The 17770-nt window shown below is 33.6% G+C and overlaps 1 protein-coding gene across 1 annotated transcript; it reads left to right on the top strand.

Moving 5' to 3' along the window:
• The first annotated feature begins 2837 nt into the window (after window positions 1-2837).
• LOC142222046 (uncharacterized) lies at window positions 2838-14097 on the top strand. The gene is made up of 7 exons (XM_075291976.1): window positions 2838-3190; window positions 3283-3722; window positions 6055-6159; window positions 6215-6583; window positions 6652-6972; window positions 7034-9303; window positions 11217-14097. The coding sequence occupies exons 1-7, from the start codon at window positions 3005-3007 to the stop codon at window positions 13220-13222; spliced, it is 5697 nt and encodes a 1898-aa protein (XP_075148091.1). The 5' UTR covers window positions 2838-3004; the 3' UTR covers window positions 13223-14097.
• The last annotated feature ends 3673 nt before the right edge of the window (window positions 14098-17770 follow it).

Raw genomic sequence — 17770 nt, 5'->3', positions numbered from 1 at the left:
TAAATATATCAATACTAACACAAACCCATATGTGTACACGCACACACACATTCATATACAAGGAATATTGGGGCAGGGTTGCAAAAAGCGCATTTTTAGTACTAAAACCATAGTTGTACAAGGCAGTATAGTGGATTTTGAAAGAGATTTTGTTGAAATCCTCTACAAGCCAGCTGATATTTGCCTATTGCAAATCTACTGAGATCTAGGAAGATTTCGGCCAAAATCCTCGTTTACGAGGATTTCGTGTCTAGTGCGAACGTAGTATTATTTTCACATCCCCATGTTCTTCAAAGCCTTTGTTTATTCGTCTTTTCTATGAAATTTTTTCTATAATTTGATATATATTTTTAAAAGAGTATGTTCAGTCAGAGCATATTACAAATAATGTCTAGTACTAAGTTCGTTTTTGCGAAAAACGAATATCTTCATTTATCTCCGTAAATAGGGTCTCAAGCCCAGGGATGTTAACTTATTTTTGCGAAATAATATCCAGGGTTGTATACATATGTGTTTGAAAATGCTCAAAACAAAGATTTCGCATTTATTCCTCGCTAACGTTTTTTATATGGAGTATAAGTGTGTAAATATAACCATACCGATAGGCGGTAGGCGAAACATTTTTGTCGCAACGGCATATACAATAAGCTTGACGGCGAATAATTCCCTTTTTCACGTTTCCTAGCGTTTTTGTTGTCAATACAGCATGCTTTGACAATGTTAAACAATGAAGTTGAATAAAAACATACAATGGCTTGTTATTTGTTGAGTTATTTCAAGAAAAAGTAATCTACACGTGTCCAGGCAACAGCAATTCCTAGAGTTAAAAAAATTGATAAGCGATGGCAACACTATACCAGTTTTCGCCAATAATTTTTAATTTAGCGACACGCCGCTAGCCGTCACGGTATTCCGTCGCGGATTTTGGGCTTCCCATAAGAAATACACGTAAATAAGTGTTCGCCTACCGCCTATCGCTATGGTTATATTTACACACTAACAGTTTTTCGTGTGAAAACGTTATCTTAGTACTAGGCTTAAGGGGGTTTACATTATAAAACTGACGTGTTTTTGAGGAAAACTTGTGTTTTGAACTTGATTTTTTTGTATGGGGAAAACGACTGGTTTTTATATGCTCATAAAGGGAAAACATTTCAAACCCCAAAACGTGTTTAGTGAGAACGCCGTTTAATGCGTTTTACAGACTATCAGTTATTCCGGACGGAATGTGGGTGTTTGTAAAGAATCTTACAGTGTGTCGGATCGATACGACTTGTCGGCGATGACTAAATAATCGGTAATTGTGTTATCGATCCCATAAACATGCAGCAGTATCGATTATGCCTTCGGACTTAACTTATATGTGCACAATATAAGGGATATGTTCGACACGAGCACTGTCGTCCGGAGTAACTGATATTCTGTAAAGCGCATAAGATTTCTTAGAAACACAGAAAACTTATTATCTGAACAGCACATAAACTGTACAAAGTTCATCTCATGCATCTTACAGAATATAAGTTTTTCTAGACGGAATGTCTGTGTTTCTAAAGAATCTTACAGTGTGTCCAATCGATACGACAATTTTTTGATGACTAAATAATCGGTAAATGTGGTATCAATCCCATAAACATGCAGCAGCATCGATTATGCCTTCGGACTTAACTTATATTATGGTCAATATATAGGATATGTTCGACACGACCACTGTCGTCCGGATAAACTTAAAATCTGCAAGACTCAGTACCTCCAATTTTCGCTCACACAGTAAGTTTGCTTACAAAAACTGACATTCCGTCCGGATAAACTTATAATCCGAAAAGGCCGGTACTCTGTTCGCCGCTTTCTATGTGCGAAATAATGGTTTCCATAAGAATTTTTCGCAAGAATGAACATAGTACCGGCCTAAAGGCCGGTACTCTGTTCGGTTTTCGCGTTGAAACTCCATACAAAACCAAAAAATGCGAAAAATTTGCGAAATTTTTTCCATTTGCGATACTTTGTTTTTTCGTGTTGAAAAACTGACGTTTATAGCACGGCGCCATTTGCAATGTGAATTAAGAAATAATTTATTTATTAAAAACTATTTGTGCAGGTTTATAAATCAAACACGGACCATATTTTTGTTCCGAAACTATACAAAGGATCAAAGGAATAGCAGATTAATTGCCCAAGGAAAAATAAAATGTTATTTTGTAAAAACAAGCAACAACCACCAACTTAATCCAATATCGCTCCCTGTAAAATAGCGCTCCAAGCTACCTAAAAAAACGCCACTTTCTATGTGCGAAATAATGGTTTCCATAAAAATCTTTCGGAAGAATGAACATAGTACCGGCCTTAAAGGCGCAAAACACAAATTTTCTTCCGGATAAACTAATAGTCTGAACGGCGCCTAGTTTGATATTTTACTGGATAATGGTTTCTAAAGATATTCACATATTCCTGTAATCAACTGTTTGATAAATTACAAATTACATTTCACACAGATTTCTATCGAATGGATATAAAAGTCTTCAAAGTTTTTTTTTTCCACAATTCTGGATTAGATATATATATTTCTACAAATTCCTACCAGCGATCCATATTTAATTATATTGTAGAAAAGCTTGAAAATAAATTTTTCATCCAAGGTTCAATAATTATAAGGCAGAGATAATGAAGCAAAAACAATTCTCTCTTGTTTGGATTTTGTCCTATCGAAAATAGAAATAAACTGGCTTTATGCTTCTACCTTATACTAAGTGTACCCTGATTATCATCACTGGCACCAAAGATATTTCAAAGTATTGGCAAATCTTTTTTCAATTTACCATTAACTGTCAAAGAAAATAGGGTTGTAGTTGCTTGTGTATTGTGGAAAATTTTTGTAAACCATTGATTTAATTCCAAATGGAAATAAGAAATCAATATGAATCTTATGTATACATATGTTATTTAACCTAAATAGTGACAAAGACAGTTCAAGTTTATTCATTGATATAGCATTACTAAAATATACACAATGGAACGATTTGCAATAAAGATTGATAGGAAGCTAAAGGCAAATTTATATAAAATTTGTCGTTTATGCGGAATGGATTATCCTGATATGATCCCCATCTTGACGGAAGATAGGGACGAACCGTCAATTGACGTAGAAACTGAACCGGAGATGTCTCAGAAAATAAATGTACTTATTGGATTACTGGTAGGTGGGGGGATATATAGAGTCGGTGCACACAGTAGGAGGGGTGTAGTCGAGGATTTTGATTGTTATACTACCATGCATTTTCATTTTAGATAACAAAGGACGATCGTATGCCACAGACCATGTGTAGCTTGTGTGTCGATAAAATTAACGATTTTTATGAATTTCGCGAAATGTGTTATGCTACAAATGCCCAGACAAGAAAATTGTTGGGTCTGAAGAACGTTGTGAAGAAGCCTGTGGTTGAACCTAAACCGAAAACTGAAATAAAGGAAGAAGTCCCGGCAGTGCCACCAGCCGTACCCAATAAACTACTTAATCGTAAAAGAAAGGCGGATGTTGTAGCCGAAGAAACCCCAGCAGTGGCGCCCAAAAAGGAAACAATTGCTCCACCAGTAATGAGTAATAAAAAGTTGCGTTTAGCAGGTCTATCTCTTAAAGAGGCATCCTCGAAAAAAACCAAATTTAAAGGAAGGGAAGCCATAAAAGAACCTAAAGAAGAAGAAAAAGAGGTTCCAGTCAAAGATGAGGGGTAAGTTAAAGTATTTTTTGTAGATTAAATAAGGACACAGTAATAAAGATTGTAAAACATTCCACAATTTCTGAAACATAAATCGTGGTTTTCATATCGTGTTTATGAAATTTCGAAAAAAAAAATAGACTTTCACAAAACTTAGGAAAAAAAGAAAAATTGTGTTTAGAAAAATCCAAAGGTCGATTGAAGTAAGACAGAGCAAAATTTAGATCTCAAACCAAAAACATTTAAATCTCAGAAATATGTATAAAAATACGAATATAAAGTACCATAAGCAAGTATGGTAAATGTCCATTATTCGGTCCCGACTTCTTAAGATGGCAGACCAAATATATAATCGTGGCGGATTTACCGTCCATTTTTGAAGGGGAAAATTTACCCTTTAGGGCATGACTTTCATTCAATCCAAAGGACACGTCCAGGGACAATTTAGTAGGACGTCTCCAGCCTTTTTTTTAACTGCTTCCAGTTTTCTGAGGATGGAACAGTGGATGTGTGTGTTTTTTATTTAGTCATATTTGTTGGCTTTGTATCTGTCTTTTTCCTTTTTCTTTTTTTATCTACATAATTCAAATTTGATTAGATTACGTTAGGGATAGCTGAGTCCGAACAACGAGTCACATTACGTGTGTCACAAATATCGCTTGCATTGCTGGGAAAATATAAACTACCACTGAAGATTTTTTTGGTATTCGGTCGAATCTTTTGTCCTTTTTATGATAGGCGATCATGCTAACCATTCCACCACGGTGGAATATGTGAAGAACTTTGTAAATTTTTAATTTTCACAATGATACTCCAGCTGGGAATCGAACCCGGTTCGCTTCGTCATGCTAATATGAAAACTACTCAGGAATAATTCTTACCTTGTGGGTTTTGGCCTAGAGTTTTACGAAGAACTTTATAAATCCCGTATAAAAATTAATTTTCACAATGACACTCCAGCGGGGAATCGAACCCGGTTCGCTTCGTTATGCTAATTACCCAGGAGCCACCGTGGTGCAATCGTTGGCATGCCCGCCTTGCATACACAAGGTCGTGGGTTCGATTCCAGCTTCGACTGAACACCAAAAAGTTTTTCAGCGGTGGATTATCCCACCTCGGTAATGCTGGTGACATTTCTGGGGGTTTCAAAGCTTCTCTAAGTGGTTTCACTGCAATGTAGAATGCCGTTCGGACTCGGCTATAAAAAGGAGGTCCCTTGTCATTGAGATTAACATCGAATCGGGCAGCACTCAGTGATAAGGGAGAAGTTCACCAATGTGGTGTCACAATGGACTGAATAGTCAAAGTGAGCCTGATACATCGGGCTGCCACCTAACCTAACCTAAAATACTTAACTTGCGGGTGTTTAGCCAAGATTATAACAGTCGTTATGAGAGTGATACAAATTATACTTTTCGACTTTTTCAAAATATGGAACATTTGACTTTCGACTTTTGCAATTATCGACAAGACTACAATTGACATTAAGCCAGCGTTGCCGTTGTGCCACTTGATTGTCAAAATTGCCACTTTTTTGTAGTGCCACATTTTTGTTATAATGTGCCACTTTAATTTACATTCACTTATACTATAATACTTTTAGCATATTTTGATTCCGAATCCCGTTAAGATTACGGAAAAATAATGTAGTGTATGATTACCATAATGTGAGTAAGTGTACCACCTAAAAGTATGCACAGAGAATTTTCTATACTAACCGAGTTAATTTCCTGAATATTCGATTTCAATGCGTGGCTTTAATGAAATGGAGATAACATGTTTTTGAGATTAGTGAGAATTTAAATAAAAAAAAACACATCTCAGAATTCCATAATAAAACACAGATATTGTGACTTCTATATGATAAAGTGTGCCATTTTTTTAATGAGTGTACAACCTTTTATAGCGAGTGACGCTTTTTGTGCCACTTTCTACAAATTCCCAACGGTAATTTCCACTTTGAGCCATTTTGATGACTTATCGGCGTAAAAACCTACTTCTATTCTTCTAAAAAAAAAAAGAATTTTTGCAAACAAATTATTTTAACATAAGCTAGAGACTTTTCAATTGGCCTGTTAGGGAGAAATTTTGGTTTAGTATAATCGGTGTTTTAACTATCAACATGATGTCCTTAAGGGCGTTGGTTGATTATATGAATAAATAGCAAGCCGATAGCCTACGTTGCTAATTGCTTGTTTTGTTATACTTTTATTATAATTTGTAATTATATTAAAGATTGTAATAAATAAAAATAAATAAATATCTAGCCAAATCACAATGATTTTATATGTCATTTAAAAAAATACATTATTTTGAAAACAAGGCAAAACATTTATAATTGCAGTCGCGAAGTTCTTACAAGAAAAATGAAAAGTTTAAAAGAGAAGGAGGCCAAAAATGCTGCTGCAGTTAAAGACGAAGAAAAAGATGCAGCTGTCAAGGAAGAGAAGTAATATTATTTTTCAACTAAATTTTAATTGTACTATACAAATTTTCGCTTATAGCAAAGAAACGTCTTCAAAGAAGGATGGCAAAGATAAGCTAGCAAAAAAAGATGGCAAAGACTTGACATCGAAGAAAGAAAGCAAGGAAGTGGCTGCCCTCAAAAAGGAAATCAAAGATTTACCCCCAAGAAGAGAATGCAAGGAAGTATTGCCCAAAAAAGATAGCAAAGAAAAAGATGGAAAGGATGGAAAAGATGTTAAGGATATGTCTTCTAAAGATGATCGCAAGAAAGTAACATTTAAACCCGATGTTAAAGAAATTTCATCTAAAAAGGATCCCAAGGAAGGTCTAATGAAAAAGGGAAAACACAAACATAAGGAAACCAATAAAGACAATACCAATAACGAGCCGGCAGTAAAAGACGAAATGTAAGGTTTGATTGGGATTTTCTATCGCCCACACTTTTTGAACTAACAAAACTATTTTGTCTTTGCAGCAAAGAAGAGCTTAAGGAAGAACCTCCACCGGCAGTACCACCAACTTTACCGCCATCCGCAACTGCTCCCTCTATATCAACAAAATTAAAGCAGGGATGTTCTATATGTACCGAACGTTTCGCAACTAAAGGAAAACTTGAGGCACATGTCCGTCTACATCATATACCAAAAGTGGAGCGTTACGTTTGCTCAGCTTGTAATGAGACGATATCAAAGAGTTTTGAAATTAAAAATCATCAACTTTGGCATAAACTATCCAAGACTCCATATGTTTGTGGTTTATGCGGAGAGTCGATAATTAGTACATATGCCTATGCACGGTAGGAATTTCTATTAGTTTAGGGAACAATTTTCATTTTAACCCACTTGTTTTTTTTATAGACATTTGCAAAGTCATAATATTGAAACACCACCAGCCTTAATGGTTTTGGATCGGGAGTGCCCCCAGTGTCATGTCCAATATGAGACAAATTTCCTATATAATACACACCCCTGTGCTGTAAAAACGAGACGTTGTGCTGGATGCAATCGTTCGCAGCGCTCGGAATCCGAATATATAAAACATTCCGCCATTTGTGCTAAGGTATATCTAAACTATTCAAAACATGTAGCACCCGCTGTAGAGGCCCAAGAAGATGCTGTTCGAATAAAAAATGAAAATGATGTAGAAGCGGCCGCAGCGGCAGAAGAAATGGCCCGGATTACTGGTTTGCCATTGGAAATGTCTCCCGTGGTGCACTTAACCCGACTTTCCTCACCTCTTATAATGGCAGCAAATCAATGTGTGTCCATACCAGGTTTAGAGGATTCGCCGACTACAACAGGAAAGAAATCGGGTAAAAAGGGTGTATCGAAAAAAGAACTTAAACGAGTAGACGAACTCTTAAAATCTACATTAGATGCCTTGGTTAGTATTAAGCATGAACCCGAGGTCCATGTGGAACCCGAAACAGAAGCAGCCGAATGTGAAGGTAGTGATAACGAAACGGGTGATCACGGTTTCCAAGATGACTACCATCATAATGAGGATAGTGATGAAGAAATCCCCAATGAAGAGGAAGCAAATAAGGATGGTGCTAATAACAAGCACGACACTGTGAAAATAAAGCAAGAAATAGATGAAAACATGGACACCTCACAGAGTGCCGTTGCCAATGAAACGCCAACCAAAACTTTAGGTTTTGGATTGAAACTAAAAATTAGGAAAGAGCACGGCCAGCTTAATTCCTCTATTATTGAACAACAAGCTATTGATAAGAAGGCTGAGAAACGAAAGAAAAAGAAAAAACACAAAGACAAGGAAAAAGATAAACAATCGAAAGCACACAAGGAACTCCATGAAGAGCCTAATTCTAGGGATTCCTTCAATACTACGCAAGTTCCGGAAACTGCTCCCTCAATTACTGAACAAAGCAGTATATCCACAGTAGCAATTCATATTAAAACTGAACCTGTCGAAAACATGGAAACCGATGAATCGGTGGCAAATTCTGCACAAATTCGTCCCCTGCCAGAGGCTACAATAATGACATCGATACCAATGATGCAATTACAAATCTCTTGCATTTCAGAAGGTGTTGATTTTAACGGTGCTAATACCAGCTCGGAAATTGCTATGGACGAGCAAGCAAACTGTATAACAAATAGCCATGCCATGGCTGACAACCACCACGAAGATATAAAACCCAATCGTGAAGAATTAGATCGAATGATGAAAATTACCAATATATCAAGTGGGGTTGATGCTGCAATGAAAATCTCAAATGTTTCTAGTGGTATTGATATGGAAACCGATGAAGCGGAAATGGGAACACCAATGGAATATGAAGATGACGAAACATCACCAAGCACAAAAGAAAATGAACAAAACCAGCCCAGTGAAAAGAAGTCAAAGCAAATTAAACCTAAACCAATACAAAAAATTGTCTTGAAGACCCCCCAGACTGTTAAAAGTCGCAACAAAGCTTGCAAGTCCACAGCGAAACCCAGCGGCATACGGACATCACCCACTACGGGAACCCAACCTGTTCTGCAAATATCATCGGTGCAAAGTGGTGTTACGCTACCTTTACCACCAGAACCGGTTCAAAGTGATTTTATACCAATGTTTATTAAACCAGAACCACAAAATCGGGGTTATTCTGATGAAACGCCAACACCAACACAACCGCTTGCCTCTCCTACACCAACTAGTTCTACACATTCTCATTCGGCTTCGCCTTCACCGTCACATTCCCATTCGCGTTCACCATACCCATCGCCATCATCTTCCCCATCTCCATCTCCAACGCCAACAGAGCCTGAAGGCACTACAAGTTCGCAGCATCTTACAGCTGAAGAACAAGCCTATATATCTACAATTGATTTTAACAATATAACTATTAAGCAGGAGAAGGACTTGGACATAGACGATACTCAAATATCTCCCAAGAAGATACGTTCTCGCAAGCATTCGGTGAACGGCGTTAAGAAACGTAAAGTGCTCGTTGCCCATAAAAAGGATGATGACGACGATGAGCAGGAAGAGGCAGTTGAAGAAGACGAAGATGATGAAATTGATGCTGAAGATGATGAGGCTGAAGAGGAGGTTGAAGAAGAAGAGGAAGACGAAGAATGCGAGGAGGAAGAGGAAGACGATAATGAGGATGAAGGTGAGTACGAAGACTATATAGTTAATAGTGCTACATTTAGAGATGTGAGCGTGAGTGAAATTTCACTTATGCTCACTTACAAAGGTAAATTTGTACTCGTGATGTGACAAGTCATACACTCAAAAACGAACAAAATCACGACAACCATCACAGAATTTTCCCATCGACCACTATTTTCAATTAAGAATTGGATTGAAGTTGAAAATGTTTTCAATTACCATAGTCAACATAGAAACATTAAGTTCATTAAGTCAATGATTGAAAATACAATTAACTTTTAAATCAAATCCGGAAGACTAAGTCAGTTAAAGCTCGAAAAATAATTGTATAATTAGATATAATGCATTTGGACGTCAATTGCCTGTTTCGGTATCAGGCTAACATGTAATATAATAAGCAACGATGAGCCCGTCGTAAAACTAGGAAAAACACGACTAATGTACGCGTTAGAATTGTTGTTGTATCCTGGAAACCAGTTTCTGTTAATTGTGATATGTTGTAGTTGACTGTAGAAACAATAAGCATTGTTCGACTGTTCACCCCTTAGGTGAATTCTAACAAATTAGCTTTCTAAAAATAAATTTCGTGTTGTTGCATTACTATGTAACAAAATGAAATAAAAATAAGATTAAGGGACTTGTAAGTTATATGAAAAGATGATGTACAGTGGGAGAAAAGATGATTCAATTTGTAAGAGGAAATTTCCCAAATGTTTTCTCCATAAGGAGTTAGCATAAAGGGCCCAAAATTGAGTTATCTCTCCCAGCCAGATCTATACTAAAGGCTGTGGAAAGGTTAATTCGCCCGAACCGAAACATGTACAGTCCAGGCGTGTATAGATTTGTATCTGGCGTTTTCTTTTCAATGGCTCTATTAACCATGTTCCTTAATCTATATCTGTCCATAAAGCTCGAAAAATTATTGTATAATTAGATATAATGCATTTGGACGTCAATTGCCTGTTTCGGTATCAGGCTAACATGTAATATAAAAAGTGATGGACATTTTTTTGCTTTTTAATTTTTAATTCAAAATGTATTTCAAACAATCTATTGTTAATCAAACAAAAATACCAAGTCAATTCAGATAGTAATTGAAAATAGTTACGTTTTTTAATTAAAAAATGTATTGAGTTTTACAGTCAACATCAATCAATTGAAATGATCTAATGAAATTAATTAATTTTTTAATGAAGTATTTCTTATGCCCAATTAAAATTGTGATTGACACTATCATTTTCGTGATTGAAGACATTTCAATTGAAAAATTAATTGGATCAATACATTTCGTGATGGAATCAGAAACAATTTTATTTGTGTATAGAATGGCTCGATACTCACGGCAGTGCTCGTGACTGTGGGTAATTCTCCCTAGACACAACTACCGAAAAAATGTCCATAACTCATGAGAGAACCATAAGTGAGTAAAAGTAAAAATATGTTTTTCGTTTATGTGAGTTTGTTCGATAACGTGCATTTTTTCGTGGCACTCATTAGTGAAAGTATGCAAAAATATATAAGCATTTGGATATAATTTTATATTTAAACGACCAACAATTCGTTAATTTTGCTTTTGATAAAAACAAATATTTAAGGAAATATTTATCAAAAATATTTAATCAGTTTTGACGACGTCAACCGAAATATAGGAAAAAAAACAAAACGAATCGAAATTATGAAATAAAAAACATATTTTTTATATTTATATCGGCTGACATTTTTTTCCTTTTATGTCCTAATTTAAGAACATACCGATTGACGAGTCTCTTTTCAGACTTGCTGCTTAACAAAATTTTCTACTGTGTATTTTTTTTGTGTTTAATTTTCCACGGAATTTCTTCATTACTAAATTTTTTCAACGAGCACAATATTTATTTCAACAAATGTATGTTTACTTTTTTATTCTTATTACAGAAGAGATAAGAGAATATCGTGAGTTGGAATATCCGCCAGAAATGGAAGGTATACAAGAGACCGAAAAGGAGGACGGCGAGGCAGAGGTGTCTGATGAAAGTGAAATGGAAACTAATGATGGTGGTGATAATGATAATGATAATAATGTCCCTGGAGCTGAAGAATCTAAATCACCTATTACACCACATGAAACAAACAGCAGCGAAAATGATAACACCATAAGTGATAATGGAGAACCACCAAACGATCCTAATGATGAAGAAAAAATTGTTGAATCTCCACAGGCTTCTCTAAAAATGCCAAATTTGGTTATTGCCAGTGTATGTAGTTCGGGCATTTTGCCCATAAGAGAAGAAATCAAAACGGAATCAGAAAAAAGTGATGTTATGGTTGAAAGCAAAATGGATGAGATGGAACAAAATGAATCTGCCATATTGCAGCACAGCCCACTAGAAGGATTAAAAGATGTAAATGATGAATTGAAGGTTTCATCCAGTGCTTCATTAACATCAACAGAATCGGAAAGAATAAATTCAATGGCAAAAGAGCTGCCTCAGCATAGCTCATTCGAAAATCTACAAACTCCAGTATTACAAATTGCTTCGGTTAAATCAGCTTTCGAATTAGACAATACAGCCTCAGCAGACATTGAATTAAGTAAAGATGAAGTAGAAAAATTAGCAGAATTAACTGCTGAAAACGAGCAGCTAAATAGAGAAATAAAAATAAACGATGCTATAATGTCAACTACGGAAAATCGATTGGCAGATAAATCAGGGATAATCGAATATCCATCAACCCAAACAAATATGGAAGATCAACAAAGCTCATCATTAGCAGAACAACAGCAAAATACCAATCCTGTTCATAGCTTTTCAGCTGAAGCTGATATTGCAAACATAGAGAAACAAGTGGCAGCTGAAAATGCAGAACAAAGAGGAGAAACTAATGACGATGCTATTGGAGAATCTTTCGAACCATCCGCTTATAATGCAGCTGATCAAACAAATAACTCATCGATTGCTTCAACAGTACATGATAGAAGTTCAGAACCATTTGCAAACCCTGTAGATATGGAAAGAGAATCCAATGAAAGTTCTTATGCTGGACATAATAAGACAACTGGCCAATTTAATTTGCATTCAACTCCAATGGATACTTCAGATCAAAGCAACACCGATGTCATTACAATGGTACCACTAAATCAACATTCGCAACAAATTGCATGTAGTATTGCAACAAATAACTCAGAATCTGAAAGTGAATGTAAAGAAAATGCAAGTGACCATGAAATGGCTACAACACTATCTGGAGTTATTAAGCAAATGCCAGATATGGATACAGAAGCGCAACCTGTTTTAAAACCTCACCATAATTCCTTAGCTGAACAAGCAACGCCTACTGTGGGCAATGCCAATGAAGAATATGAAGAGAACGGCGAAGAAGACGATGAAATGGAAGATGCAGATGGGGATGGCGATGATGCCAACGATGACGGAAGACAAGATTTTGATGAGTCAGAAGAAAATTCAAATTTTAATCTAGAAGAGCGACAAAATCATCAAAATCAAGAACAACAAGTAAATACACAATTAACCACAAGACCTACAGCCTTAGCATTGCATCCATATCTGGAGGACATTTCATCAAGCAGTAATAGCTTCTTAAGTAACACATTGTCACAAACGCCACCACCTCCTCCAGGCAACAGTAACAACAACTGCCCCAATCAAGAGCAGTTATCATCACACAGAACACAGCAAAATGAAGAGACTGAAAATATTTTAAATGAATCACATGATATTCTTTCGCAACATCATCGTGGCGAGCCATCTACATCGAATACGGTGACAGGTCCGGCTAGTTTACCATTCAATTTTGATAACATTAATGAAATAGCCGAAAATAATAACAATGCTAATATCGAAAGAGAACAATTACAGGAAGATCAAGAACGGCATATATTTAGACCACAGCAACAACCATCGCCAGATGATGTGACATAAAGCAATACCCCAAAATCCATATAAATCGATCTGTACTCAGCATTCAATGCCTCGTTTGCTGTAGTCATTAAAATAACTAATTTTTTATAAAATGAAACAAACGATTATTTTTTATTGGAACAAATACGAATTATAGACAACATAGGTATATGCACCCAAATGGTGCATTACTACCAAAACACAAACTGACATAAACAGATCATTCATTCGCGCATTCTCAATTTTATTCTTTAAAATATTTTGTAAATTATCATCCATTATGCCAGCTCTCAATAATAAAAAAAAAACATACACACACCCATATATACACACACATGTATGTATAAGATATTTATATAAACACCAACTTTTATCTAAAATTAGCCCTTTACCCCTGTGTCTCCAAAGAAATATTTAATTATGAATTATGTTCTCACATAAAACACCTCCATTTTTTCACTGTCCTTAAGCGTGCGAAAAAAATCTCAAGATTCGCTATAAAATTTAAATTGTATAGTTTGTAATAATTTAGTTTTATTAATTTTTAATTTTGTCTTTCTATATATATATATTTTTACATGTTTGCCCTATGTATAAGTTAATTTTATTTCATTTTTTTAAATGAATTTGAAACACACAAACGAATATTATTGTCGTCTAAAATTATTATTGTAATTCGCATCTAATTTAATTTGTCGATATAAGGAAAACTAATCTTTTTTTATAAAAGATATTTGTTCATAGAAAATAATGATAAAAGAATAAGTATTTGTTAATAGAAATTAACCGCTCGTAAGAAAATGTAGAATGTAATACAAATATAATGAAAACGAACGATGGTAATACATATAAATATATATAAGGATTCGGCTTACATTTTAAACAAAACAACCAAATGATTGTTTGCAATATCAAATCAAATGGTCCACGCTCGATTGAAGAGTTGGTAAAGGTAATGTATATATGTACGTTAATAACGAATTTGATAAGGATTTCAATTATCACAAATACTATTAAAATTTTCACCGTTGACAGTTTTAATTCTGAATTTCCGATCAAACCTTACTCATGCCTGATGGGTATGGAAACAGACGATTTACGTACAAATGCATTATTTTATATAACATTTATATATTTTAGCCTTTTTTGTACAAAGGAAGTTAAAGAACTTAACCCTCTAATGCCCAATCCCGCCTTTAGTCGGGCTTCATTTAATAAGGAAGCTTTTAGTAAAACACACCTTAAGACAACAAAAATGGGTAAAATAAAGAGAAAACTTAGTTTAAACTGTTCAAGAGGCTTTGCAGTATATACTGAATTTTACCGTATAAATTTATATTGTTTAGTTTTCTTTCTTTTGTGTCGCTAACATTTAAAATTTAATCAGGTGACAAAAAATTGGGGCATTAGAGGGTTAATTGAGCTATTGAGATGAAAATAATAGATACAAACCTATACCAGACCGAATCGCTCCGTTGAAAATCTTTCAATATTTTCTATCTCATAATTTTCAATTTAATCCGCTTTCAACATTAGAACTTTAATAACATTTTTGATTTTATTTATTTGTTACTCTATAGACCGTTGTAGGTTGCCTTTGCGTCAACTACGAATCGCCACGTTCCATGCATCAAATGCACCGGTTTTTCATATTAAACCTCCAAAGGATTAAGGTCAGTTCTGTGTTCTGGATTAAGGTCAGTTCTGTGTTCGCTTTTCGCGGTTACTTTTTCTTTAAAACAGTTCAATATAAAGCCGATAAATTAATTTCCATAGAAAATTTTGTCAAAATTTTATTTCTATAGAAACTTTTGTCAAAATTTTATATCTATAGAAAATGTTGTCAAAATTTTATATCTATAGAAAATGTTGTCAAAATTTTATTTCTATAGAAAATTTTGTCAAAATTTTATTTCTATAGAAAATTTTGCCAAAAATTTATTTCTATAGAAAATTTTGTCAAAATTTTATTTCTATAAAAAATTTTGACAAAATTTTATTTCCATAGAAAATTTTGCCAAAATTTTATTTCTATAGAAAATTTTGTCAAAATTTTATTTATATAGAAAATTTGTCAACATTTTATTTCTATATAAAAATTTTATATCTATAGAAAATTTTGTCAAAATTTTATTTCTATAGAAAATTTTGTCAATTTTTTTTTTTTATAGAAAATTTGTCAAAGTTTTATTTCTATAGAAAATTTTGTCAAAATTTTATTTCTATAGAAAGTTTTGTCAACATTTTATTTCTATAGAAAATTTCGTCAAAATTTTATTTCTATAGAAAATTTTGCCAAAATAGAAAATTTTGTTAAAATTTTATTTCTATAGAAAATTTTGCCAAAATTTGGTTTCTATAGAAAATTTTGTCAAAATTTTATTTCTATAGTAAATTTTGTCAAAATTTTATTTCTATAGAAAATTTTGTCAAAATTTTATTTCTATAGAAAATTTGTCAAAATGTTATTTCTATAGCAAATTTTATTTCTATAGAAAGTTTTGTCAACATTTTATTTCTATAGAAAATTTTGTCAAAATTTTATTTCTATAGAAAATTTTGCCAAAATAGAAAATTTTGTTAAAATTTTATTTCTATAGAAAATTTTGTCAAAATTTTGTTTCTTAGAAAATTTTGTCAAAATTTTATGTCTATAGTAAATTTTGTCAAAATTTTATTTCTATAGAAACTTTATTAAAATTTTATTTCTATGGAAGATTTTGTCAAAATTTTATTTGTATAAAAAATTGTATCAATATTTTGTTTCAATAGAAAATTTTATTTCTATAGAAAATTTTGTCAAAATTTTATTTCTATAGAAAATTTTGTCAAAATTTTATTTCTATAGAAAATTTTGTCAAAATTTTATTTCTATAGAAAATTTTGTCAAAATTTTATTTCTATAGAAAGTTTTGTCAACATTTTATTTCTATAGAAAATTTTGTCAAAATTTTATTTCTATAGAAAATTTTGCCAAAATAGAAAATTTTGTTAAAATTTTATTTCTATAGAAAATTTTGCCAAAATTTTGTTTCTATAGAAAATTTTGTCAAAATTTTATTTCTATAGTAAATTTTGTCAAAATTTTAAAGTCGAAGCTCTGTTTAACGAAAATCCCATTTAGCGAAAATCCATTTTAACGAACGTCAAAATTCTTAACATTGAGTATTCTAAATAACGAACAATTGAACAAAATTTACGTTCGATTTAACGAAAAGGCTTTTAATCTTAAGAAAATAAACAACAAAAAATCAGCAATATTTGACGATTGGGAGTATGGCTTAAGTCCTTAGGAAATGTCCACAAAGTTCGGCATTCCCAAGATATTTAGATTCCATTAAAATGTTTAAAAACACATATTCAATGGCCGGGTAACTGGTAAAGTTATGTTAGATAGAGTGGCGCAGCTTCGCTACGGGTAATGGATCTACAACAGAACCGGTACAGGACTTCTCCCTGGTGTGAATATACCAGTCCCAGTTCTGGCCGAAACGTATGGAAGGGACCGGTCACTTCAACACGGGTTTGTCATTCACGGGGATAAATTTACACTGCAGGCCACGGATTGGACTCATTCCAATTATTTTGATCATCCAAATTGCATCAGAAAGAAAAAAAGAGAGTATAGAAATCAATAAATTATATGAAAATTTAAAAACTACGACAAACTCGAGCACTGGTACTAGTCCTGTAATAGGTTCGTTAGTGACAATATTTCGTAGGATTGTCAGTTGGACAGGTGGTGAATTTTTCTCTTAATAATGAGTGCTACCCGATTCTAAATTTAGCTCAATAACAAGGAACCTCCCTCTTATAGCTGAAGATAAACTATGAAATACACAGGAATATCAACATCATTAGTGAGAGGGATAAACTACCGCTGAACAACTTTTTTGGTGCCCGGTCGAAACGGCAATCTAGCGTTGAGAGTACATCTGTGCCGACAGGAGCAGCGGAGTAGTGGTGTATGTAAGACGTTTTAGGAAGATGTTACTATGAACACTACCTATGCCTGGCCATTCTTGAAACCGAGCACTGGAAACAAATTAGGCAATTCGTCTAAGAAGTTAGAGTATACAAATTATGACATGGGTGTATATAGGCCCCCATACGACAGCGAATCTTGGATCCTCTCTTCAATCTAACCTAACCTAGATATATCAAGTTCATCAGGATTATTTTAAGTATTATTTTTTAAGTGTCTCTGTACTTTAATTTTTTCAAATGATTATGCATTTTTACTCATCTGGTAAAAACACTACGATTTTCAATAAAAGTTAACATTTAATATTCCCGTTCGATTTAACGAATTTTTCTAAATAACGAAAGGGCCTGACAATATATCGTTCGTTAAACCGAGCTTCGACTGTATTTCTATAGAAAATTTTGTCAAAATTTTATTTCTATAGAAAATTTGTCAAAATGTTATTTCTATAGAAAATTTTATTTCTATAGAAAGTTTTGTCAACATTTTATTTCTATAGAAAATTTTGTCAAAATTTTATTTCTGTAGAAAATTTTGCCAAAATAGAAAATTTTGTTAAAATTTTATTTCTATAGAAAATTTTG

The sequence above is a fragment of the Haematobia irritans genome, chromosome 1 (genome assembly GCF_050003625.1).
Source record: "Haematobia irritans isolate KBUSLIRL chromosome 1, ASM5000362v1, whole genome shotgun sequence".
In the NCBI taxonomy this organism is placed as follows: domain Eukaryota; kingdom Metazoa; phylum Arthropoda; class Insecta; order Diptera; family Muscidae; genus Haematobia; species Haematobia irritans.
This window is presented reverse-complemented; position numbering and strand designations above follow the sequence as displayed.

What these genes read in the sequence shown, in the direction of transcription:
- LOC142222046 (XM_075291976.1), top strand. Translation starts at nt 3,005, where the DNA reads ATGGAACGATTTGCAATAAAGATTGATAGGAAGCTAAAGGCAAATTTA. An exon ending in ATGTACTTATTGGATTACTG is followed by an intron (nt 3,191 to 3,282) that starts GTAGGTGGGGGG and finishes TTTTCATTTTAG; the next exon opens with ATAACAAAGGACGATCGTAT. An exon ending in GTTCCAGTCAAAGATGAGGG is followed by an intron (nt 3,723 to 6,054) that starts GTAAGTTAAAGT and finishes TTATAATTGCAG; the next exon opens with TCGCGAAGTTCTTACAAGAA.